Source organism: Petaurus breviceps, unplaced genomic scaffold (genome assembly GCF_028583685.1).
Source record: "Petaurus breviceps papuanus isolate PSGF00001 unplaced genomic scaffold, PetGlider_PUasm1.0 81, whole genome shotgun sequence".
In the NCBI taxonomy this organism is placed as follows: Eukaryota; Metazoa; Chordata; class Mammalia; order Diprotodontia; family Petauridae; genus Petaurus; species Petaurus breviceps.
In genome coordinates this window covers 434,649-460,046 of record NW_027186546.1, presented here as the reverse complement: position 1 = coordinate 460,046, position 25,398 = coordinate 434,649, and the positions used below count along the sequence as shown (strand labels likewise).

Genomic DNA, 25,398 nt, shown 5'->3' with positions numbered 1-25,398 from the left:
CAAAAAAGACACAGTCACATAAATCAACAATGGAAAGGATAAATTAGGGGACCTAGATTTTGTATTACCAAACCTGTTGTGTTATCTTGGACAGGTTCCTTCTTTTGAGTCCTTGGTTTCTTCCTTAGTCGATGAAATAGCTTGGATCAAGTGATCTCTGGAGTCCATTCCAGTTCTAACATCTTCTGATATTACTAATGGTACTATGGAAATTTATCAAATATTTATTAAGATAAAAATGTATATCTTGTTCAGCACCTTGTTCATGAGAAGCTTTTTCAGTAGAGAAAACAGCAAAGAGCTGCTTAGTGATCTTCCCAATATTTTGATCATTGGTCAGTGTTTGACATGAGTTTTACTGTCACTTTGAAGTCCTCCAAATGAAGGGAGACCCCCAGTTTGGGAAACGGGGTCTTGGAGCAGTATTTTAATACCTGTAGTCAATGATTAACGGAATAGGGTGAGAGATAACAACTGTCAACCGAGTATGTGAAAAAAGAAAATACTAAGAATGTTGGAAAGGTTCTCCTCTCCTCAATTTAGGGAGTGGAAAAGGTAGGATCAGATGATATCTAATGTTCTTTAGGTTGTATTAATATCGCTGTGATATTGAAAGAAAGTTGAGTGAAAAGGGAAAAAGAGATTTCAGGAAGTGGGAGGGGAGATTTAAATGAGAGATTTGGGTTGAAGGAACAGATTGAGAACTAAGGGCAATATATGAGATGAAAAGACTGTAATTGGAAGGAGGAAATGATTTTTAAAGACCTTTATGTTACTAATGTGAAGTGCATGCTTGAGTGTGCTTCTGATCTTTTAGAAAACAAGGAGAACATAATATTTATAGACACTGTTGCCTAGTCTTTAAATCTCAGATCCCTCGTTGTGTCCCTCTTGGTAAGTTTTTAATCTTAGCAAGTCGTATTTCTTGGTTATTTTCATAACTCATCCCTAAAATCCAATTCCATCTTAATGAAGGAGAATGTTTTCGAATTAAGATACTATGTATATAGTACCCAGAAATCATTAGAAGAAATGTGTTAGGTAAATTCAAGGCATTTTTCTCATAGCAATAATATTGATCAAGGTTCAAGTTTTAAAATCTAGCTAAAGAAAAACAATACCTGTTTCATCTAAGTATTGGAATGTTATTCAACGGATGTTCCTGTTCCTTATATTTGAATCATTTACACATTTGCTGTGCATATCCTTGAATTCTCCCAATATCTTTCTACCAAATTAAAATAATCTAAGAAAAATTTCAGTTAAAGAAAAAAAAGTACTTTTTTTTCTATCTTAACCCATTTTTACCAAAAATATATTCAACAGATGAATACATTAAAAATGAGGAAAGGAGTAATACCAATTTAAAGTCATGCTTCAAGCCATTTTTAATTATCTTTTTTTTCCCCAGGCTAAAGCAATAATGTTTTGTTACTATTTTTCAAATATTACCTTACTTGTATATTTTACATTTGAGAAGTATCTTTTTAAAAGGTAAAAATGGCTAGAATTAGAGATGATAGTGATATTATATCATTATAAGGGTGTGTGTGTGACTCATTTACTAAATACGAAAAGAGAAGCTGTTAATACTTGGATGACTTAGAAGGGGTTCTTTTTAAGTTGCTCTTAATGACTCAACAGTTGATTCACTATACAGTCTTCTCTGTGCTGCTCTCTAAATTTTGAAGAAAGGAGACCAGTTGATGTTCCAGCTTATCATTTTAGAAAGATTGAACTCTGAAGTTAGGGAGATTTTGTACATAGAATAGAGAAACAGATATTCTGCAATTTTAGAATCTTACATACTGCTGGTAACTTCAGCAAGAGTCAGACAACTTCCTTAAATGTTTAAAACAAAATTTTTGGGATGCCATATTTAAATCGAAGAATTTTATTTTATTTTTTTTAGAGGGAGAAAGTCTGGGCAGTTGGGGTTAAGTGACTTGCCCAAGGTCACATGGCTAGTAAGTGTTAAAAAGTGTCTGAGGCTGAATTTGAACTCAGGTCCTCCTGACTCCAGACTCCAGGGCCGATGCTCTCTTTATTGCACCACCTAGCCACCCCCTAAATTGAAGAATCTTTAAGACCACTAGAAGAAGAATACATACATACATACATACATACATACATACATATACATATACACTCATACATATATTGCATGTGGTAGAAACTCAAAATTGTCTAATCTAAAAAAAATTATAAAGCAAAAATACCCCCCAAACAGCAACATAGATTTAGAACTGCAAGGTACCTGAAAGGCCATTTGATCCAACCACTTCATTTTTATAGATAATGAAAATGAGGCCCAGGAAGGTTAAAGGATTAGTCACAAGATCACATATGTGATCATCACAATGATAATAGCTCACATTTCAGACACTGTGTGAAGTGCTTTACAATTTTTATCTCATTTGATATAACCCTAGGATGTTGGTGCTGTTGTTATCTTCTGAGGAAGTGACTTGTCCAGGGATACAGAGCTAGTGTCTGAGGTAGAATTTGAACTCAGGGCCTCCTGACTCCTGACGTAGCACTTTGTGCACTGTGGCACCACCCAACTGTCTCCAGGAAGCAGTTCAGGGAAAGGGATAGTGAATGTGAGCTCTCTTCAGATCCTCTGTCCCTAAATCCAGTGACATTTCCCCTATCCCCATGGATTTAAAGTAAACTTCTCTGCTACAGCCTATACTGCCTCTAATTTTGTTGTTTGAATGGCTGTGGAATTTGGAGGATGTCTGCCCTATTCCTTGTTCCTTCACCAATTTTTACTTCATAGTCTTTTCCAGTTCATTTTAGTAAGCTTGTGAACGTGATAGATGTTCCTTTGCAGTAGTATCCTTTTGTTGTAAAAGAATCATGAATATGTTTATATTTATAACCAATTATAAATACAATTAATTAGAACATAATTAGTATTTTCATTGGAAGGCCCACTGAGTTGGTAGGTAGGGGCAGTTCTTATAAAGCTGCTGGTAGCACTGATACAGTGATTCACCTTTCTAGCAATATGTGAGGGGCATCTCATAGTATTCAAAATCCTCTCCCTCTTGGCAGGTGCCATAACAGCTGTGAACTTTGAATTTGATTTCTTGAGGAATGCCAAAACATAAATCTGACTGATTTTTTGAATCTCATGGCAATATGATCCATCATTTTTTTTTTCTTTACAGTACAGAGAAAGGGAAGGGACCTTGGAGGTCATCTAAGCCAACATCCTCCTTTTACTGATGAAGAAACTGAGGCCTATTGTCATGCATTTAGTGACAGAGGCAGGATTTGAGTTAAATTCCTCTGCATCATACTGTCTCTTTTAAATTAATTTATATATTTTTTAAGCACTTGGGGTTAAGTAACTTGCTCAAGGTTACACGGCCAGTTATTTCTGGGTGTGGTGCTGAGTATCTGAGCCCAGGATTCGATCCAGGTCATCCTGACACTGGAGCTGGTGATCTTACTCGCTGAGCCACCTGGCTGCCCCAATTTATAATTTTTTTCAATTAGCAAACATTTATTTTCACTCCCCCCCTTTAAGAGAAAAAAAAACCAAAACCATTAAAAGAAAAATAAAACACTGGTAAAACTTATACATAGACAAAATAAATTCTCATTAAAAAGAAAAGAAAAAAAATCCTTGTAAAAACTATGCATAGACAAGCAAAAGAAATTCCTACAGTGTCCTGTAAAAAAAAGGCTTAATCTGCACCCAAAGCCTATCATCTCACTGTGAAGAGGTGAATAGCATGTTTGCTCATGGGTCCTCTGAAATCATGGTATGGTTGCTTGTTGTGTTATCAGAGTTTCTAAATCTTTCAAATGTGTTTGCTTTGCAGTTTTGCTATTATTGTATAAATTGTTCTCTGTGTTCTGCTCATTTCATTCTGCAACGGTTGATACAAGTCTTCCCAGACTTCTTAGAAGCTATCCCCTTCATTATTTCATATAGCCTAATAGAGTAGTATTACAATTCAAATATTATAATTGGTTCAGCCATTCTTTAATCATTGGGCATCCCCATAGGCTCCACTTTTGTTTTTACCATCATAAAAGAAGCTAACATAAATGTTTTTGGAAATATAGGTCTTCTTTCTTTTTCTTTGATCTCTTTGGTAGGAGTGGATATACAAAGTTTAGTAGCTTTTGGATATAGTTCCAAACTGCTTTGTAGAATGGCTGGACTAATTTTACAATCCCAACAATGAATTAATGTACTTGTTTTTGCACAGCCCCTCGACATTTATCATTTTCCTTTTTTTGGTTAATTTTCTAGATGTGAAATGGAACTTGATAGATGATTCAATTTGCATTTCTATAATTATTACTGATTTGGAGCATTTTTAAAAATTTGGCTATTGGTAACTTTGATTTCTTCCTTACAGAATTTCCTATTCATATCTCTTGACCATTTTTCACTTGGGAATGGCTCTTATTCTTTTAAGTTTAAATCACTTCCATCTATATCTTGGAAATGAGATCTTTATCAAAAAATCTTACCATAAAGATTTTTTTTCACATTTACTTGCTTCTCTTATAATTTTAGCCACATTGGTTTAGTATTGCAGAAATTTCCTAACTTTATAGAAAAATGCCCATTTTCTTTTCCTTTGGTTATCAACTTTTTTCCTCTCCAAAGATCTATAAGGTAATTTCTTCCTTGTTAATCTAATTTGTTTTTTATATTACCTTTTATGGCTAAATCATGCATCCATTTGGAGCTTATCATATGTTATGTAAACTGTTGGTCTTCCAAACTACTTTCCAGTTTTTCTAGCAGTTTGTGTCAAATGGTGAATTTTATCCCTGCAAAACAAACGCAATGTTGTATTTGTTTATTTCTCTGTACTGTATACCTAATTGACTTCTTTACTTGTTAACCAGTCCAAGTCACTTTGGTTAAATATTACTTTGTAGTATAGCTTGCGATCTGGTACTGCTAAGTTTTCTTCATTGCCATTTCCTTTGATCTGCTGTAACTTAATTTTTTTTAGTTTCATGAATCATTTTGTAGTTTTATTGGTGTAGCATTAGATAAGCAGGATTTAGATAATATTTAGATAATGTTTTCATGGCAATTAATATTTATTTGGTTATTAGATCTGTTGTTACTTTTGTAAAGAATATTATGTAGTCTAAATAATTCCTGTGTGGCCTTAGTAGGGTACATTTTCAAGTATTTTATATGTTTTGTAATTATTTTAAATGAAATTTCCCTGTCTCTTCCCGTTGGGATTTGTTGGCAATTATACAGAAATGCTGATGATTTGCTTAGGTTTATTTTATTCCTTGCAACTTTGCTAAAGTTATTGATTTTCAATTAATTTTAATTGACTCTCTTGGCTTCTATAAGTAGACCATATTGTCAGCAAAACATAATTTTATTTTCCCTTCACCAGTTCTTATTCTCTCAATTTCTTTTTCTTGTCACTGCTATAGCTAGAATTTCTAGTACTATATTAAATAGTTGTGATAAAAATGAGCAGTCTTGCTTTACCTCTGATCTTATTGGAAAGGCCTCTAACTTTTCTAAATATAATGTTTGCTTTTGGATTTAGAGCCTCTTTGCAAAGAAGAGGATGGCCGGCAAGATAGAATGTGCTTAGCGTCAGTAGTCTAGATTTGATGTAATTATTTTTTCAACTTTCTCACCCCTCGACTTTTTTTTCCCTCCTGAGAGCCTAATCATAGGGTTTTATCTTATCTTCTTTTTAAAACATTCTTCATGATCCACCAGTGGTAAGAGTTCATTTTGCTTAAGACAAATCCCTCCCTAAATTGGCCTTTTAAAAAATTTCCTCCTTGTTACCTCCTTTCTATTTTCCTCTTTCTCCTTTCCCTTCTGTTTCCCTGTTGTATGAAGTAGATTTCTGCACATACGTGTGTATTTTTCCTCCTTCCTTTTGGCCTGGTCCCTACTGATTGGTTTCATAGTATCTACCACATGCAACACTTTTTTTTTAAGCAATTGGGGTTAAGTAACTTGCTCAAGGTTACATGGCCAGTTATTTCTGGGTGTGGTGCTAAATATCTGAGCTCAGATTTGCTCCCCAGGTCATCCTGACACTGGGGCCGGTGCTCTTACTTGCTGAACCACCTGGCTGCCCCTAAGCAATTGGGGTTAAGTAACTTGCTCAAGGTTACACGGCCATGTGTTTATGGGTGGGTGCTAAGTGTCTGAGTCCAGATTCGATCCCCAGGTCATTCCGACGCTGGAGCCGGTGCTCTTACTTGCTGTGCTGCCTGGCCGCCCCCTCACATGCAACACTTTTGGATGCTGCTTAGTTATATGTGTAATTTCTATCAGATGCTTGTTGATTGAATACTATTCAGGTGCACACATAACCTCTACTGGATTTAGCTCTTTGGATGCTACTTCATGGCCTGCAGCTTCTGGATCAGCTAAAATCCTTGGCTTTCTCTGTCTCAAGGGAAGTTGTTGTCGTTGAGTTGTTCAGTCATGTCTGACTTTTTGTTACCCCATTTGGGGTTTTCTTGAAAAAGATGCTGGAGTGGTTTGCTGTTTCCTTCTCCATCCGAAAGGAAAGATCAGGTGCTAATTAATCATTTAGCTTAAAATCCATGGGATTTTTCTTGCCAATTGCTTTCGAAGAGGCAGACACCATTATTTTAGCCAGCAAAAAAAAAAAAAAAAACTTCCCTGTGGGAAGTAAGCTTCTCAGCCTTCTTTTTTACTTGTGGAGTGAACTGCTTGTTCATCTAAGAATCTTAGCTATGATTTTTCACTCATTTCCCTAATAGGAGATTCTTAGCCTCAGGCGTTGTACTCTTGAACACACTATAGAGTTATTCCTAGTAACTAGTTTCCTTAGGCTCAAGCCTATAATCTTTTTGATTCAACGTCCTAGTCACTGGGATTGGAGTGGTCTTTGTGAGTTACTTCATTCTTGCTTTTGGTGAGCATTGCACAAACCATTCAATTTTAATATCTGTAGGCTTGACTATAAACCATGTAAGTCCTATTTGCCAATGATGACAAAACAGCGTCAAGACTTCCCTAGTTTTCAAACTCTGATCCTTTTCTGTTCTTACATGTATATGGGAGATGTGGGGAGATAGACCAAGCTATGCCAAGAACAAGGTTATCATCTCTTCCACCAACCATCTCAGTCACATTCTTAGTATTTCCTAGTATAGATACACAGAGCAGGTATGGAGCCGGCAGAGCCTGGAGGGAACCTTGAAGCTCATCTTTGCCTACTCATCTAAACAAATGTGTCTCCTCATCAAATCAGGAATCTTGTGAGGGTCTATGTATATGATTGAACCAGGCTGCTGAAAATCCAAACATTTTTTTGAACTGTATCATCCTTTTGGAATTGACTTCAGGGCCTAAATGATGCTCAGTTTAATTTAGTAAACATTATTAAATACTTGTAGTGGGTACTGTGAGAAATAATATTGTTTTATCCTTATGGAAGTTATAATCCAATAAGGAGGACATGAATGCAATAATAATAATACAGGGTAGAATGTATAAAAGAGAAGTACAAATAGAATGCCAGGGAGGAGTGGTCATATATGTCCTTTATGGGTGGATCTAACTTTTAGATACAATCAAATGCCAGTCAACATAAAGTCTATTCTATTGAATAAGATGGGTGATTAGTATAATAATTTTTCCATAAACAAAAAATAAGGGCACAAATATCAAATGATAAGACTGATTTTCTTGTGGTATTTGCATTCTGTTTCTAAAGATAATTTCACAGACAAGTCAAATAACTCTTTGGAGTAATGATCATACCATCAGAAAGAAGTGAAGAACCAAATATAGTAACTATGAATTTGCTCATTTGAGAAAGAAAACACATACATAGGTACAAACACCCCTACCCCTGAGAGAGAGAGAGAGAGAGAGAGAGAGAGAGAGAGAGAGAGAGAGAGAGAGAGAGAGAGAGAGAGAGAATGAATTGGAGAGAGAGCTAGAGAATGAATGGGAGAGAGAGCTTATTTTATAGTCATTTCTCAAAAATTTCCTATGATATATGATATTCAGGGATTCTGTTTTCTTCTTGAGTCCAAAAAGGGAGCATCAATGAGGCTATTTTCACCCTTGTTTATTCATATTCATTTTTATCTTACTGCTACATTGCTTAGCAATCCTCAGTTTTTCTCTAAGATTTTGAATTTCTACTTTGGTTCCCAGCAAACTTATTTATTAGAAGACAGAGATTTTTTAATAAATTCAACTTAGGTACATAATAGTTTGTGTGACTGGAGCTTCGTGAATTTGGAAGACTTGACTTTGCCACATGAGGTGAATTTTAAATGTGAACTTTTAATATGTTATTCTAAATAATGTTATAGAGATTTATTCTTACTTTGCTGGGATATTTTGGTTATGTGCTCATTCCTACACATTTAAAATATATTTTCAAAGTTTTATTTATGCGTTTTGTTTTAAAATCAGTCATTTTTAGCTATCTTCACTTATCCTTTAACTCAATCCCATAATCTTTTTCTTGAAGCAAAGATAAACCACTTGGCAGTGAACATAATTGACACTATATATGTAACTTTTCATGTCTATATTTTCCCACCTCTCTAACAAAAGGAGGAAATTGCATTTTTTCCCATATCCTGGGATGAGATTGGCTATCATAATTATATACTGTTCTGTTTTATTTTAATATTCTTTTCATTTACGTTATTGTGCTCATTTGTATCATATTTTGCTGATTATACTGATTTCAGTCTGTGTCAGTTCAAACTTATCTTTCCATGTTTTCTGAATTTCTTATATGTACAGATTCTTATGATGCAATAATATTCCATTATATTCATATATCACAATTTGTGGAGACATTTCCCACCCCAATTGCTGAGTATCTCCTTTGTTTTCAGTTTTTATTTTTGCTACCACAAGATGCTGCTATGAACATTTGACAAAATATGAGATCATTGTTCTGTCTTTGATCGTCTGTCTCAGCAGGGATTACTCTGTCCCTCACTATCTGAAGGTCAGTTATGTTACATTTTACCCCTCTCCCAGGTTTCTCTGGTATCCTTGAGAGTGTTTGGGTGTATAGTCCCTGCCATTGTCTCAAGTCCCTATCGACTGGATTCTCCCATTTTGGGGGTTCCATAAACCCTGATTCTATTTAACTATTTAATAGATTAATTTTTACAAAGAAAACATAATCACTTTATACCGCTTCAGATTCAGGGAAGGGGAGGTGGATTGGTTCACAAAATAGCTCAGTTCCTATAGAGTATGGGTTTTGCCAATTTCCAAGTTAATCTTCTTTCTCATGGCTTGAGTCCTAGCACTTTGGCTTTCCAGGGCTTTCTTGCCAGCATTCAGCATGGAATCCTGCCTCCAAGGTCACCATGGCTTGACCTCTTGGATCCAGAGACTTCATTACTGGAATCTAGAATTGTAAGGGACAAAGGAAACGGAGCAAAACCCCAAACCCATTTTTCAGGGCCAGAGGGCTTAAAAGATGGGGTAAGGAAGGAGTCCATTCTAGTTCATAACAACTCTTCTGTGTTATTTTTATGTCTTCATCCCTTTTAGGACCTTCATACCCTTCTAGGACCTTCACCCCCCCCCCCAACTTCTGAGAAAAGAACGAGAGTATTCAAGACTGGCAATTTTAAAGATGTAGCCTGTTCAGGCTATGCAGTCAATTAAGAAATTGTTCCACCCACATGGCAGGGCAATGAAAAAATGTCTTCCCAGAAGCAGGTCCCTGCTTTTTTTCCCACATGGGTACCTCTATGTCATGTGAACTAAACAAGCATAGAGCCTGGGGCGGTGTGTGTGGAAGAAAGAGAGAAATGGAGAAACAGAGAGACAGAGAAAGAGAAAGAATGTAACTGTATATTGAGGTAACTAGATGGCATGGTGGATAGAGTCTTGGATTTGGAGTCAGGAAGACAGGACTTCAAATCTGGTCTCAGACACTTACTAGCTGTGTGACCCTCAGTAAGTCACTTAGCTTCTGTCTGCCCTAGTTTCTACATCTGTAAAATGGGAATAGCAATAGCACCTATCTCTCAAGGGTGTTGTGATGATAGACATGTATAAAGGACTTGGCACAATGCCTGGCAATAGTGGCCACTTAAGAAATACTTGTTAAAAGTTTTTAAAATATCTTTTATTGAATATCCCTTTGGGACTGAGGTCATTTGACAGATGCTTATGTACTGGGTATGTTCTCTGGTTGGCTATCCCTGCACTAGGTTGGCTTCATCTATGTTTCAGGGCTTTAGGGGTATGCTAAGAGATTGGGATATCTCTTCTCTACTACCATCAGCTGTTCTCCCCCATTTGTTTCAGTTCCATTTAACAGCTATCATCTAACTTTTATCAAAGGTTATTTACTTTGAAAACACAGAAATAACAAAAGTAAAAACATTTTCCTCCAACATTTCAGGGAGACACTCTCCTCTATTCCATCATGATCTCTGGGGACCGTTGGTCTACTCTAGACTTAGTTCAGTTACTATATAACATTGATCCTACCAACTTCATCCCCAAACATAGCATCACTGCTGTAAGATTGTTTTAGCTACTGCCCGGCTGGTGACTCCCAAAGGAGAGCTCTTGCTCTTTAGGGCATCAGTGCAGGGCTCCCAGAATTCTTTCTTTCTTGGCCTTTTGAAACTCACTAGGATAGAGTCTCCAATCTGTTCACCTAAAATGGAAGCACCAAGGCAAAATAATGAGGACTTTTCCATAGGGCCACAAGTTGACTTCCAAGGGAGGGACTAAGGCTTTTTTAAAATTTATTTTGTATTGTTATTATTATTGTAATACATTATGAAACTATATTATCTCAAGCAGTTTCTTTGAGGATTCTTTGGAATTTTCAAAATAAACCATTGTGTCATTTATGAATGAGGATAATTTTGTCTCCTCTTTTCCAATGTTTATACCTTCAGTTTCTTTCTCTTGTATCATTATTATCTCTAGCATTTCTAAACCTGTTGAATAAGGGTGGGGGGATCATCCTTGCTCTACTCATGTAATTATTGGGAAAAAAATTTTTTTGATGTTTATCCATTGCAAGTGAACTGGCATTTGTTTTAGATATATTTTTATATTTTAAAAAATCCTTCATGCCTACACACTCTAGGGTTGTAGTGTAATGTATCAGAAATTTTTTCTGCATCTATTGATATGCTCATTGTTGTTAACTGTTTTTATTGTTTATTTTAAGGGATCAGTAAACTACAGCTCAAGGGGCAATTTGGTCTACTGACACTTTTTTATGCCCCTGAGCTAAAAATGGTTTTTACATTATTAAATACCATTGTTAAAAACAATCCAACAAACATTCTTTGCTGTTGGGCTATATAAAAATAGGTAGTGGTCCAGACTTGAATGCAGTCAATTCTGGTTTATGTAATTAATTGTTTTCCAATCTTAAGCCATCCTTACCATGCTGGCATAAAAATCTAATGGTTAGAGGGAATAATTTTTGCATACATTACTTTAATCTTTTTTGCTATGCCTTTATTAAAAAATCTCACATCAATTTTAGTAACATCACTGTAAAAATTTCTTGTTACTTTTTCCTTCTCTAGTTTAAATATTGGAACCATATTGTCTTCACAAAAGGAATTTGGTAGAGTACCTTATGTATTTATTTTTAAAAATTTTGATAGCATATTCATTTCTCTTTGATAGAATTTAATATAACGTTTTTGTAAATCCATCTAGAACAGGATTTTTCCCATTCATAGTTCCTTTACGGCTTGTTCAGTGTCACTTTCTAAGATTAGGTTGTTTAAATACATACATATATATATATATATATATATATATATATGTATATACATATAATTTTGTTACAGAAGAACTTAGAATTTTTAGTCCCTTGTAAACAAAATAAGATCCATGTATATAATCCTATAAAATTCCCTCAGACATACTTATGAATAATTTTGGCCCATATCTTATTATTCATCTTAAGTTTTGTCTTTTTCCATCTGAAAAGTTACAGTAAGGTGCTGCATTCATATCAGTAGTAACCAGGGCCAAGTCAGTGCTAGGAATGGCTGTGAAGCTATTCTCTCTGGGGCAAGCTTTAGTAAGTAATAAGTCACTCAAAATTTAGTTGTTGGTAAACCACCCAAATAGCTCTGGGGGTGACTAGACTAAAACCAAAGTCTCTCTGGTACTCAGTATCCTCTTTAAATTCAGATAGCGGAATAGATTATTGTCTAAAATGTTTAACCCTGGCTCCTCTAAAATTGCACTTACAAAGTTTTTTTGAATTAGAAACATTGTCCTATAAATCACGGAAAATAGAGTATCTGTGATTTAGTCATATCCCAGATTCCTTTTAATAGACAAAATGAAAAGAAATGCAAACATAAGAGAAAGCAGGAAAGGGGAGAAAAACAAATTATTTCAGATAATTTAGGAGATATGTCATCAAGGATTATGATCTTGAGATATATACTAGTCTGAGAGAGATGATAGGTACAATTCCATGCCAAAATACGATTTTTTTTAGAGCTCTGAAATCAATTGATCTTGACATTTCTCTCCCCCATTAGATGGAAACCAATTAATTGGCAGCAATTACTTGATTTAACTGCAAATAACAATTTTCTATACCTATTTGCCAAATTATTTTATTGATAAGTAAAGCCATTAACATGGTCATTAAGACCTTGGGCCTTAAAATATTAAATTTAAAGCCCCAATTATGGGCATTTGAACCAAAAAACCCCCAAAGAATTATATGTGAGGCAGAAATGAATGATAATTTTAAAATAAACTGAATTGAGTAAATAGTTGTCTAGTTCTTATTTGTCTTGCCTTGAAACAAAACTCTGGTTGAAAATGGTACATTTCAACACTCCTTTTCTGTTTTCCTTTGTCATCTCCACAGCCTGTCTTAGCATGCCAACAAAGACTTAGGATCCATAAGAATTTACCTTAGAAAAGATTTCAGTTTCCTTTTCCTCTGTTGTGTATAGTTTTTCTGACCCTGTCTGCTCTTTTGAGAATAATTGGGTTTATTGGCCAGTTTCGTTAGGGTGAATTGTTATTAGTGGTACTTGTAATCTTCCATTATGTATTGGTTTCCTTGTTTTCCTTCATTTCTTGACTTAATTCCTACTTTATGCAAGAAGCCTTTCACAGTCTTAATCTCAGTGCATTTTTTTCTGAGATTATCTCTATTTTTTTGCTCCATATATCTTGTTTGTGCCTAGTTTGCATGTTGTCTCCTTCATTAGACTGCAAGTTCCATGAGAGCAGGGATTGTTTCGTTTTTGCTTTTCTTGTGTCTTCAGTGCTTTGCTTGTTGGTATCTTGACTTGATTCATAAACTTAGGTTTTTGTTTTTGGTATTTTTGTAGTTTATTATGCATGTCCTTTTGGATTTATGGTTTTGCTAACATGTAACTGTATGTAGTCATTCTGTTGAACCTTTTGATTTGCGCTATTTTTATGATGAATTTACTTTATTCTGGTAACCTGATTTACCTTTCTTTAATCAGCTTAGTTAAAAGTTGATAAATTTTGATAATCTTTTAAAAAATACTAGCTCTTGATTTTTTAATGGTTTCTTTTAAAATAAATTTTGATATATTTTATTTTTAAATCTCCCAAGTTTTCCCTTGTATCCCTTTTCTTCTCCCAGAGTGTCATTCAATGAAACAAAAATTTATTACAAAGAGAAAAAGAAGAGAAAAACAAGTATTAGTGAGGAATACATGAAAAATGTGAAAATATTTACAACTTACATATGCCTGAACCTCTCACCTCAGCAATGGATTAGGGGAATCTGTTTTTCTCATTTCCTTATTGGGTGCCAGTCTTGTTCATTCAAATTTTCAGATGCTTAGTTTCAGTTGTTTTGTAGTGGTTTGTTCTTGGCATTTACACTGTTGTAATCATTGCGCATATTGTTTTCTTGGCTCTTAGCTTCACTTTGCATTAATTCATGGAATTCTTTCTATGCTTATCTGTATTAATCGTATTTGACATTTCTTAAAAGCATAACAGTGGTCATTACATTTGTTTACCATATTTTTTAGCCATTTCCCAACAGGTGGGCATCTACTTTTCCCCTATTGCTTTTTTTTTTTTTACCACAAAAATACTACTTTGTATCCTTCTGATAGGCAAACTCATGTCCACAGACTTGTGTCCATTGGACCTCTGTTCAACTACTTTATGCACTTAGATAAAATATTTCCATTATATTTTTAGCTAAATTGGCTTCATACTTGCTGAAATCTTCATGCCTCTTTAATAATCAACATACTGTTTCTATTTCCCTTGCAGCCCCATCCTTTCTCTTCCTTAAAATCAGTGAGTTCTGTAGATTACTATTTTTCTCTGAAATAATTATTAAGGAAACTATAGGAGACTATTATAGGTATTTGTCTTTTTCCTTATCTATTAATTTCCAAGATCTTTTCATACTCTAAAAATTGGGTACTTCACAAGAAAATCTTGTAATAGTCTATATTATACTATGCTTTTAAATTTGTTTTTCTCTCCTTTTTCAGGAAAATCAACAGGAAAAATGAGCCTTTCTTTTTGTGGTAACAACATTTCCTCTTATGACATCAAGGAGGGTGTATTACAAAACGCCTGTTTTGTGGATGCTCTTAACCTGGTTCCTCATGTCTTCCTGTTATTTATTACTTTTCCAATATTATTCATTGGTAAGTAATTTCATATTCATAATTTCATTTCATATCTGTTGTCAATAGATAAACTTCAATAAACATTAGTTTTATTCCTTAAAATATGGAATAGAAAAACTGTTGGAAAACTGATTAGTATTTCTATATAATTTCCCACATTTAATGGTTATATGATTTGGTACAGGTAAAAATTTTTATAAGATATAGAATTATGATGGAGAAATTAAAATGAAGTAAAAAAAAAGTAAGCAAAATTATGAGAAGGAAGGAGAGTAGGTTCAGTGATGGTTTATAAAGATTATAGGAGTTGGGATCATTTAACCTACCAAATAGGATGCATTGCAGTTAGGATAATTTTAACTTTAATTTAGCAAACATTTATTAAGAATCTGCTCTGTGTTAGGTACTGTGCTAGGCACTGGTTATACATAGATAAAAATGAAACAGTCCCTTGTGATATCAGTGAGCTACTACAGTGACTACTGATGGGGAAACCACAACGTTAGATATACACATAGATGAAATAAATACAAAATAACAAAACAGACATGTAAAAAAAGGGTTGGTTCTGGTGCCTACATTAGCAAGTGGAGAGGAAAACAACTAAGTTAATTTTAGAATTGAGTGCTATTGTTGTTTGTATTCTTTCATAAATTGCTCAGGTTTTTCCTTATTTCAAACCTAAATTTGTCCTTTTTTAACTTCCATCCTTTGCTTTTTGTTCTGCTCTTTGTTCCCCTTGGGAACCTTGAAGAATAAGGCCACTTATTCTCTGTATGTCAGTCATTCATACTTGAAGACACTAGATAGGCTACCCACCCCATGTCTACTCTTCCCTAAACAGGGCTGAACAGCTCTAAATCCTTAAACTGATCTCCAATAACAAGAACTTCACCTTTACAAGTTACTCTCCAGGTTAGCAATATCTTTACTAAAATATTCCCAGAAATGATATAGTTTGAACCAGAAGTAGATGTAGGCCGAACAGGTCAGAATATAGTGGAATTGTTGCTTTATTTATCCTAGGTATTATGCTTTCACCTATTTAATTCTCAGATTGTATTAGCTTTCTTGACTGCCATAGCATACTGCTGTTTTGAATCCAGATGTAAGACTTTAGTACCTCACACAGTTACATTGCACCTATTACCTTCAGGTAGGGCCATAGGAAAGATCTAATCAATGGAATACACAAAGTTTCCTTTAGCTAGGTGTCTCAGTGAATAGAGTGTTGGGTCTGAAGTCAGGAAGACTTCAAATATGTCCTCAGACACTTATTAGCTATGTGACCCTGGACAAGTCACTTAACCCTGTTTGCCTCAGTTTCTTCATCTATAAAATGAGGTAGAGAAGGAAATGACAAAACTCTCCAGTATCTTTGCCAGGAAAACCCCAAATATGGTCATGATGGGTTGGACACGACTGAAATGATACCACCACCACCACCACCACCACCACCACCACAGAAAAAGCCTTCCCAATTCATATTGAAAGTTTAAGTTGAGATCTCTGTAATTAGGGGAATCTAAGAATGTTGCATCATCTCTGTAATAGATGGAAAAATGTCTTCATTTAGAGATCAAATTACCCCTATTAGAAAAATTAGAACTTACAAGAATGTCTCGGTGGTATAATTAAATTAAATGCTTGAATTGTTGGTGTGCTGAAATGTTAAGAGGAATGAGTTGAGTGTCTTTAGCTAGAGATAGCTCCAGCATTTATTGCCTAGGTTACTAAAAGTACCATTAATATTCAAATTTGGAAACAATTAACAGAATGCATTTCTTATGCTTTGTACTCAGAAATTTGCAGAGAAATTTAGCAGATGTTTCATCTAGCCTTAGGAATTTAAAATCTGAGGGGAAGATAAATAAAATATTGCAATTAGTACATAGGAATAAAAATATTTTTGAGAATCCAAGGAATGAAATATTTTAATAAATGTTATAGTGATGCTTTGTGATTATATAGTAATTCCTTCCTGAACAGTGTCTATGGACTTTTAAAAATTGTTTTATCACCAGGATAGTTTAAACGCATGCCAACTTTCCACTCAAGGAATGTAGTGCTTTACCTCCATATAGAAGGTGGCAGGAAGGTATATGGAGAGCTAACTTTTAGCACTCCAGTGAGATCTTCTAGTGGAGTCCTTTTTTCAACAGGAAATAGAAATTTTAACAAAAATTTGACATTAATTTAAGCATAGAATTTAGAAAATGGCAAGCAAACATTCAGTAAAGTAGGCTCAGGCACTCGTTGACGCAGTGGATAGAGCCTGGAGTGAGGAGTTCTGAGTTCAAATGTGGCCTCAGACACCAGCTGTGTGATCCTAGCAGGACACCTTAGTTTGCTTGCCTTAGTTTCATCATCTGTAAAATGGGGATAATCATAGCACTTACCTCACAGTATTATTATAAGGATCAAATGAAATAATATCTGTTAAGCATATAGTAGGGTGCTATATAAAAGTTAACTATGATTATGATAGTTATTATTATACTGAACTTCATAATGAATGGGTAATCTTTATTTGCTTCTGACAAATGGATCCTGTACATGACTCCAGTTGGAGAAGCAAGGTGCACACTACTCTCTATAAGTCCCCTTTCAGTAGGTATATAATATATATGCCATAAATTATTTTATTATCATTATAAATTATTATTAGAAAGCCTTATTACGTCCTCTAAAATAGTGCAATTTGATTCCTGAGTAAGAACATTTTTCTGTCCATAACTTGGTAGAATACAATATTTCTTTGCTAATGAGAAGTTCTAATATATTGATTAGAAATTGGGGATATTTCCTTCATATCATTGAGTAATTATTTTTGTAGTGTTGAAGGAAAAGTTAGGTATTTCATTAGTGAGATACTTTCTTGTCCTGTCACCCAAGTGTAAGAAAAAGAAATTCAATAGAGACAAATGTAAAATCCACATACTCACAGAAATAAGTAGCAATTATTTCTGAGAGATGTCAGTGTCCTTAATTGAATAATATCTATTGTTAGTAAAATAATTTCCAAGAATTGGCTAAATATTATTTTCATATTGTATTCTAACCTTATCTTTAAAACTTCCTTTTTTCTCCTTTTTCAGGGTGGGGAAGTCAAAGTTCAAAAGTACAAATTCATCACAACACATGGCTTCATTTCCCTGGACATAACCTGAGATGGATTCTTACATTTGTTCTCCTATTTGTGCATGTTTGTGAAATAGCAGAGGGCATTGTTTCTGATGGGTAAGTCAATATTTAGCTAACAATGTCATGATGTTCTAGTAGATATGTAAATGTGGAATGTGGCTAAGCTCATACAAAAAAAGGTAGAATCATCTAGGCTTAATTCATAGGGAGTAACAGATATGACACTAATATTCTGTAATGCCATGCATGGCATTAAATATGCCTTTATCCTTTTCCTGAGATAAGATTTATTTAGTAATTTATGTTAGCACATTTTTGATTTGAACACTTGCCACTTACTTTTCCCCTTTCCTCTCCTACTCACTATAGTATTAACTCTTGTTTCCTTCTCTCTTTAATTTCCATGCTTAGATGCGCATATATGTGCATATAGAGTTCTTTGCTATCTATGTATTTATTTCTTTCCTCTGTATTATATATTTATACCTACTCACTCAAAATTTTTGGTTCTTTTGCCTTTTTTATATAACACACTTTATAACCTTCATACATTGTTTATTTCCTCCATTTTTAGTTCTCAAGTGAATAAATTGGATGTGGTTTAATAGCCCAGGAAGATGATATGATTTACACATTTACAGCAGCCATAAAAGCTTCCTAAAATTAGATTTTGATCATTAAACCTATGTTTTATGAAATTATTTTCATTATGTATGGAGTGAATGCTATTTTATAGTCCTGAAAATAACCTATAATTACTTTCTTAATAAATGTTATAGCTGTTAAATTCAGGAACTGTAAAAATACTAAATTTTCACCTGTTGTCTTACATTATACTCACATAGCAAAACTTTCTTGTATTTGGTTAATCTGAGAATAACTTTAAAGTTATTAAAAAGATAGATACTAAATCTGCATCCTGAAAATGTATTATTGCCCAGTCAGCTTTATCCCTTGGTCTCTTTACTTTGAAATTAATAGGGAAATGGGAGACTTCTAATATTTTAACCAAGGGACAAAAGCTTAAATTTCTGTTAAGGAAATGAACAAAGAGACAATTTCTAATTAAACCAGGCAGAAGTTATGTTACCAGAGGTAGAAGCGTAAGGACTGTTCTCTCCTTGACCAACTTTAGAATGTTTAGGATGCCATCGTTCACACCAGTAAACAGGTGGTGCCTGCCTGGCCCATGGACCCCACAGTAAACTGGTTTTTTTTTTATCAGTCTGTTATTCCTTTACCCATTAACACTCAGGTTGCTCATGGCTTCATTCTAAACTGTGTTTTCCCTACATGTTCGCAAATGACCAGATGGTTCAAGTACCAAAAGCATGCACCTTACCTGAACTAGGTTGTGTCCTCACTTTTCCTGCGGACATTTGTTCTTGAGCCAGGACCACTTCCTTTGTCCCCCCAGTTATTTATTCATAAATGGGGTCAACTATCTCTTTGTTAACAGTAACATTGTTAAAGGAAGCTCTGCTTCCAGGAGATTTGTTAGCTGAGATATCATTGAATAGCACATGGGTCCTAGGGCAAGAAGGCTACATCTCCTTTCAGGGTTCTAGAAGTAGCTTTGAGTGGGGTGGGGAGGTTTTCTAATTCTGTAGCTCATAAGGCCTCACCTATGTGCTTCCCCACACCAGCCATGATCATCAGATGATAACAAGTAATCAGTCAGATGTAATTAGTTTTTTCAAAGGGTTATTTATGAAAGTTGTGGTTGGAACAGTTGCTACAAGACTTCTGCACAAAAGTCTATTACACTTTTACCTCAATATACACAGAATCCTGGGGAAAGTGGGCTCAGGCTTAGAGGTCATATATGGTCAGGGAGTAATTCACATCTCCTGGTTGCTAGAAAACCCTTTCCCTCCTTTGTGGGATGTTCCCAAAGTCCTTTATCAGCATGATACAACTTCTTTGCAGGGCTCTTTCTAGAGTCTTGATGTAGCTTTTCTTCAATATATCAAGTATTCCAGGAAGCTTTTAGGACTAAGATACTTATGGGAAGTCCAGAATCCTATGACTCTTTGAAGTTCACAAGGTCCTTCTGTTGCTGAGGGTGCCAGAAAAAGAGACCAAGGCCAAGACTGGAGTTTTCCTCTTCCCTGCAAACAATTCCTTCACAGGGAGCTGGCTAAAATGACTTGCCATTATGTAGGAAGATGCTCAAATTCCCATTTTCAAACTAGTTTGTTGTTTTCATACAAACTTCACAAGTCATACCTCAGTTAATTCTCAGTCAATCTCAACAGACTTCTTGTTGCTCACCTAGTGGCAGAGCCTTTGATTGGTGGGGTGATCAGTTGGTTGACTTGGTTGACACACCCTTAAAATTGTATGACTAACTGAAGAAACCCCCAAATTTAAAGGACATGTGCAGTGCTTTGAAATCAATCACCCAATGAATTTTTTAAGCTTATACTATTCACTCAGCACCATATGATGTGTTGGAACTAGATAAAAAAAAAGCTAAAAGATAGAGTAGGCTGTCATTATAGTATAGTCTTTGGAGAGATAAAATGAACATAGAAATGATATGGCTAACTGAGGAGGTTAGAGAAGGGATAAATTAGTACAAACTAGAAATAACAGAGAAGATTTCATAATAACAAACATATTGCCAAGATAATATAGCTGAGGAAACTTATAAGTTGTGCTTGTATTCATCTATTTATTTTATTCAAAGAGTTGCTAATTATCCAACTGCCTATCAGGTGATGTGTAAAATATATCTCACCATATCTAGTACAATGTTTTCCATATAAGAAATGTAATTGAAAGAAAGACCAAAATAAACACTAATGAAGCCAAATGAAAGGATTAGCAATATAAGCTTTAGGCACTGATGTTTCACCATTCCTTTTAGAAATATGGAATCTCGTCACCTTCATCTCTTCATGCCTGCTGTCATGGGATTTGTGGCCACTACAACATCAATAGTTTATTATCACAATATTGAAACATCAAACTTTCCTAAGTTACTTTTAGGTAAGTGAGGTGGTTTTAAAAAATACAGGTAAGTGAAATGTTTTTTTAAAACTTCACTTTCTCCTGACCCCAATGCTCCAAAATGAATAAGAAAAAAGTTATATCTTATTTATTGAAATCAGTTAATTTAACTATAGATAGTTACAAAACAAGCATTATGCAGTTGCTCTTGTATTTAATAAGTTTTTAGTAAAGCATATAATTTAAAAATTGCCCTCCCTCATTCAACTCAATTTTCCCTTTCAAGACTTGGAAGATTATTCCCTCTGAGGTTTTAGAAGTAAGAAAAGCTTCCCATTATTCTCCTTTCAGATTCTCTACTGTTGCAAAAGAAATACTTATGTTCATATGTATATAATAGCAGGCAGAACACTGCCCATACTAAAAAGATGAGACTCCTTTCAATCTTCATTTTATACCTGCTTTGTGTCTTCTTGCAACTCTTGGCTCTAAGCCCTTAGGAAAGCAGCATCGAGAATAGAGAATACCAACTGAAAGCAGTATGATATAATAGAAAGAGTCCAAGACTTGGAGTCAGGAGATCATTGGGTTTGAATGCCCTCCCCCCATGCAAAATAGCATTCCAGTGAATAGAACTTGTATCTCAGACCTCCTAATGCTTAACCCAGTCTTCTTTCAGGGGCTAAAAGATAAAACTATTGGTATTATCTATGGAGACAAATGTACCATGTTGGTTTAAATTTAAGCCACACCTTTCCTTTAATTCAAACTTTAAAAAAGCCTGAGTATAATGTATAATCATATTTTTAGTACCATGGATAGGGAAACCATGATCTATAAAGAGATCTCTAAAATGACGTAGAACTTCTTTATTCTACCGTAACCGTTTTAATGGATAGGAAAAATATATCTTGAATCTATTGTCTGGGATTTTTAAAAACAACTTCCTTGCAAATGCCATGGGTGCTAGTGAAAGTAGCACTATGAGAAGATAGGAGGATCAGAAAAATGGCACACATCCATTTGTCCTTTTGTCTGGACCTGTGTACAGGAACTTCCTCTACCAATGCAACTCAGCACCTTCTCTGCAACATGTAGCTTTAGAGAATTGCCTGACATGCTGAGAGGTTAAGTGACTTGCCTAGGGCCACACAGACAGGGTGTGTCAGAGGTAAGACTTGAACCCAGGTCGCACTGAATCTGAGGACAGCTCTCTATCCACTAAATCCCTCTTTGCTTTCCTTTCTCTATGTAGACTTACTTTCAAAGAGATCTCATTTTCTTGTATTTGTATCCCCAATGCCTAGCACAGTGCCTGACACCTAGTTGGTTCTTTTTTTTTTTTTGGAGGGGAAGATGGCAAGGCAGTTGGGGTTAAGTGACTTGCCCAAGGCCACACGGCTAGTTAAGTGTCAAGTGCCTGAGGCTGGATTTGAACTCAGGTCCTCTTGACTCCAGGGCCAGTACTCTATTCACTGTGCAACCTTAGTTGGTTCTTAATAAATTTTTGTTGATTAGTTTTAGGGATTTATCTTATATTTGGTGGAAGATTTTTATATAGCAACAAGATGATTTATCAGTAAGTGGGAAACAAGGGGTTAATAGAACTCTTCTCCAAATTATCATATTCTCTGTGTTACTGCTGTGGGCTATCTTCAGTTATAGACTCTTATCCCATTTATCTTTAAAGAAAGTCTTCCCAATGCAGAGATATCATCACATCTGTTTTATTACAGAAAAGCAGTTTGCAGAGATCAGGTTTTTCAGAAATCAGAGTTCCTTAAAATGTCCACATTCAAGGATGATAGAATGTGAAATAGTTTCAAAGGAATGCCAAATCATGCTTGACTATCCTTAAGTGTCTCATCTGTATGTTCTCACATATGTGCCTGATCTTCATATTCATCAGTATGGATGAATTCTAGAATAAAGAAGATTTAAAAAATAATCATTTAATGTGTTATCATTTAAAAAATTCAAGGCATTTATAATGTGCACACGATGATTGATGAGCATTATAATGATCAGTTATTTTATATAAAATTATGTAGAAGCAGAATATTTGTGGAATGTTGTCCTTTCAAAGAAAATTGAAGTTTGGGATCACTTGTAGCTCAAAGGAGAGGCACACGTCTGACATGAGCAGGCTGCAGTGAGTTGGTATTGAAGAATAAGGTGAAGTAGAAATAACAAAAATGTCGCTAAAATAACGTGTGATTGAAAAGGAAGTTGTACTGCTTACATGGCAAGAATGAGGACTGGCAAGTGAACAGCCTTAGCTATTCCTTTGGCATAGTTACATTGTTGAAAGAAAGTGAGGAAGATGCCGAGGACACTGGATGGATCCTTGGTAGTGAGTTTATAGGAAGACAAGAACTACATAGGCTGGGTTGCAATCTGCATTGGAGGGAATATTGATGAGCTTACAGAATCAGTTGAACATTTGAGTATATTTTATAGAAAATTATTATCTGTACATTTAAACTTTCATGAAGTTAAAATTAAGACTAACATTTTTATTGATTTTTTTTTCAGCCCTCTTTCTTTATTGGGTCATGGCCTTTATCACAAAAACAATAAAATTAGTTAAGTACTGTCAGCTTGGTTTGGGAGTATCTGAGCTTCGCTTCTGCATCACAGGAATGATGGTCATCCTCAATGGATTATTGATGGCTGTGGAGATCAATGTCATTCGAGTTAGGGTAAGTAAGTGTTTTATGATTTGTGTTTCATTTCATAGGTGTCCTTGATTCTACTAAAAATAACCTAATAATTTTTCAGCTGTCTTGAGGGGCAGGATGGTGTATCAGCAATGCCATATTCACAATGCTTATGGAAATTACAGATATGCTGATATAATTATCCATCACAAAATACATCATGCTTGCCATATGGGGGAATAAGCTAGAAAATTTATTAAGATACCAAAAGACTGAGTCCCAAAACCAGAAAGTGAAAGCCATCAGAGTTGTTATGAAATTGGCACATGTAGATAAAGTAGAAAGCACCCACATTCTCAAGCCTTTAAAACAGAACAGGCTACCTCAGGCAAAGGTCCTCCTCTCCCCACTCACAGCAACCACCCAGCGTCCAGGAAGCATGCTCCCAGCAGCTCCGGTCCCTGGCAGTCCTCAGCAGGAGTCCTTAGCAGAAATTCTGGCTGACTCAAAAGCGGCTTTGCACTGCCACCGCCGCTGCCTCTGCTGCTGCTGCCACCGTCGCCGCCACTGCTAGCCACTGCAGGAACTCTAGTTTGGCTTGCGCTTCCTCTTGCTCCGCCCCTTCCTGCTACGTCAGCAAGTCCAATGGGGCATGGAAGATCTTTAAATCCCATAACCCTTACAGAGGGGGAGAGAGAGACAGAGAGAGAGAGAGAGAGACAGAGAGGGGGAGAGAGGGAGAGAGGGAGAGGGAGAGAGAGAGACAGAGAGACAGAGAGAGACAGAGACAGAGAGAGACAGAGAGACAGAGAGAAACAAAGAAAGAGAGAGAGAGAGGAGTATTCATGGAAAAAACTGAATTATTTACAAATTAAAGAAAGCTTTTTCTTGTGATACCTATTATCATGTTATTGTATCTTTGTAACATGTCCTCAGGGCCCATGCTATGTTGTACATTATATAGTGTACACCTGATAATTCTGTTGTATAGCACTTTGGACAAAGTATGAATTAGATCTAGGTGAATTAAATTCCAACTCCTGTTTGACTATTTTATAGTGAGTTATCAGTATGTATACTTTGAAAATGCTGAATTTCCAATAGAGTACTTAGACATACGATGGGTATTTAAGAACAATGAACCAAGATCAGACAGCTCAGTGATTAGGCCTGATTAACTAAACCATGTTAAGTCTGGACAATCAGTTGCCTTTTTTTTTAATAATAGAGGGGACTTTCATCAGAGATGAGCAAGGCATTTCTGTGCCTGAGGAAAAAATTGAAAATGCTTTACATTTGTGTTAGTATCTACTAGGAGATTTGAGACTTCACTGTTACACACACAATTAGATTTATAAAATAATTACATACCTGTTATGAAGTGTGGAATTTTCTGGCATTAAACTATATTTATGAAAAATATTACATCCATCATTGAGACAGTATGTATTGCACCCTGGATGTCTAACTACTTTGGTTGATCCAGTTCTCAGCTCTGTTTACAAGCTAGCAATAATGAAACCACTGACCACTGAATGCTATGACTATGATTAACCTGCAAAACTCATGGGGTCTTTGGCAGTTGCACAGTTAATTTGAACATATGTGAAGTAGATCATTCAAGTCTTGAAGATTTTTTTGAATTTCTAATTTATACATGTTAGCAGCCTATATTGATTAAATTAAATCACATAATTACCCAAGATTATTCAGTGAGTTGTATGAAGGTAACCAGTGTTGAGTGAGTAGTGACTTTGCTTTATCTTATCTCTGAAAGCTCAGATAATAAGGCATCACCAGGCCATTGAAGGACTGACCCATGATATATCAGGCAGTGGTTGTGTTAATATATTTCTCTAGGACCTCAAGAATTTTTCACACTTAAAGAAGGAAATATAAGGATATTATTACCACTTACAGAACAGGAAAGCTGGGCAAAGTGACTTGTCAGAGATAAATATCAGAGCCAAGGCTTGAACCCATGTGACTATAAGATCAG

General features: G+C 35.3%; 1 protein-coding gene across 5 annotated transcripts in view; it reads left to right on the top strand.

The window, feature by feature from the left end:
- LOC138176098 (ATP-binding cassette sub-family C member 9-like) overlaps positions 1 to 25,398 on the top strand; it is a 204,682-nt gene that overhangs the window by 5,859 nt on the left and 173,425 nt on the right. For all 5 annotated transcript variants that reach the window (XM_069106826.1, XM_069106824.1, XM_069106827.1 and 2 more), the window contains 4 exons: positions 14,500 to 14,658; positions 17,739 to 17,880; positions 20,657 to 20,778; positions 23,275 to 23,441. In XM_069106826.1, coding sequence (XP_068962927.1) covers positions 14,517 to 14,658; positions 17,739 to 17,880; positions 20,657 to 20,778; positions 23,275 to 23,441 — 573 coding nt within the window. In that variant the 5' untranslated portion in view covers positions 14,500 to 14,516. The remainder of the gene's footprint in view (positions 1 to 14,499; positions 14,659 to 17,738; positions 17,881 to 20,656; positions 20,779 to 23,274; positions 23,442 to 25,398) is intronic.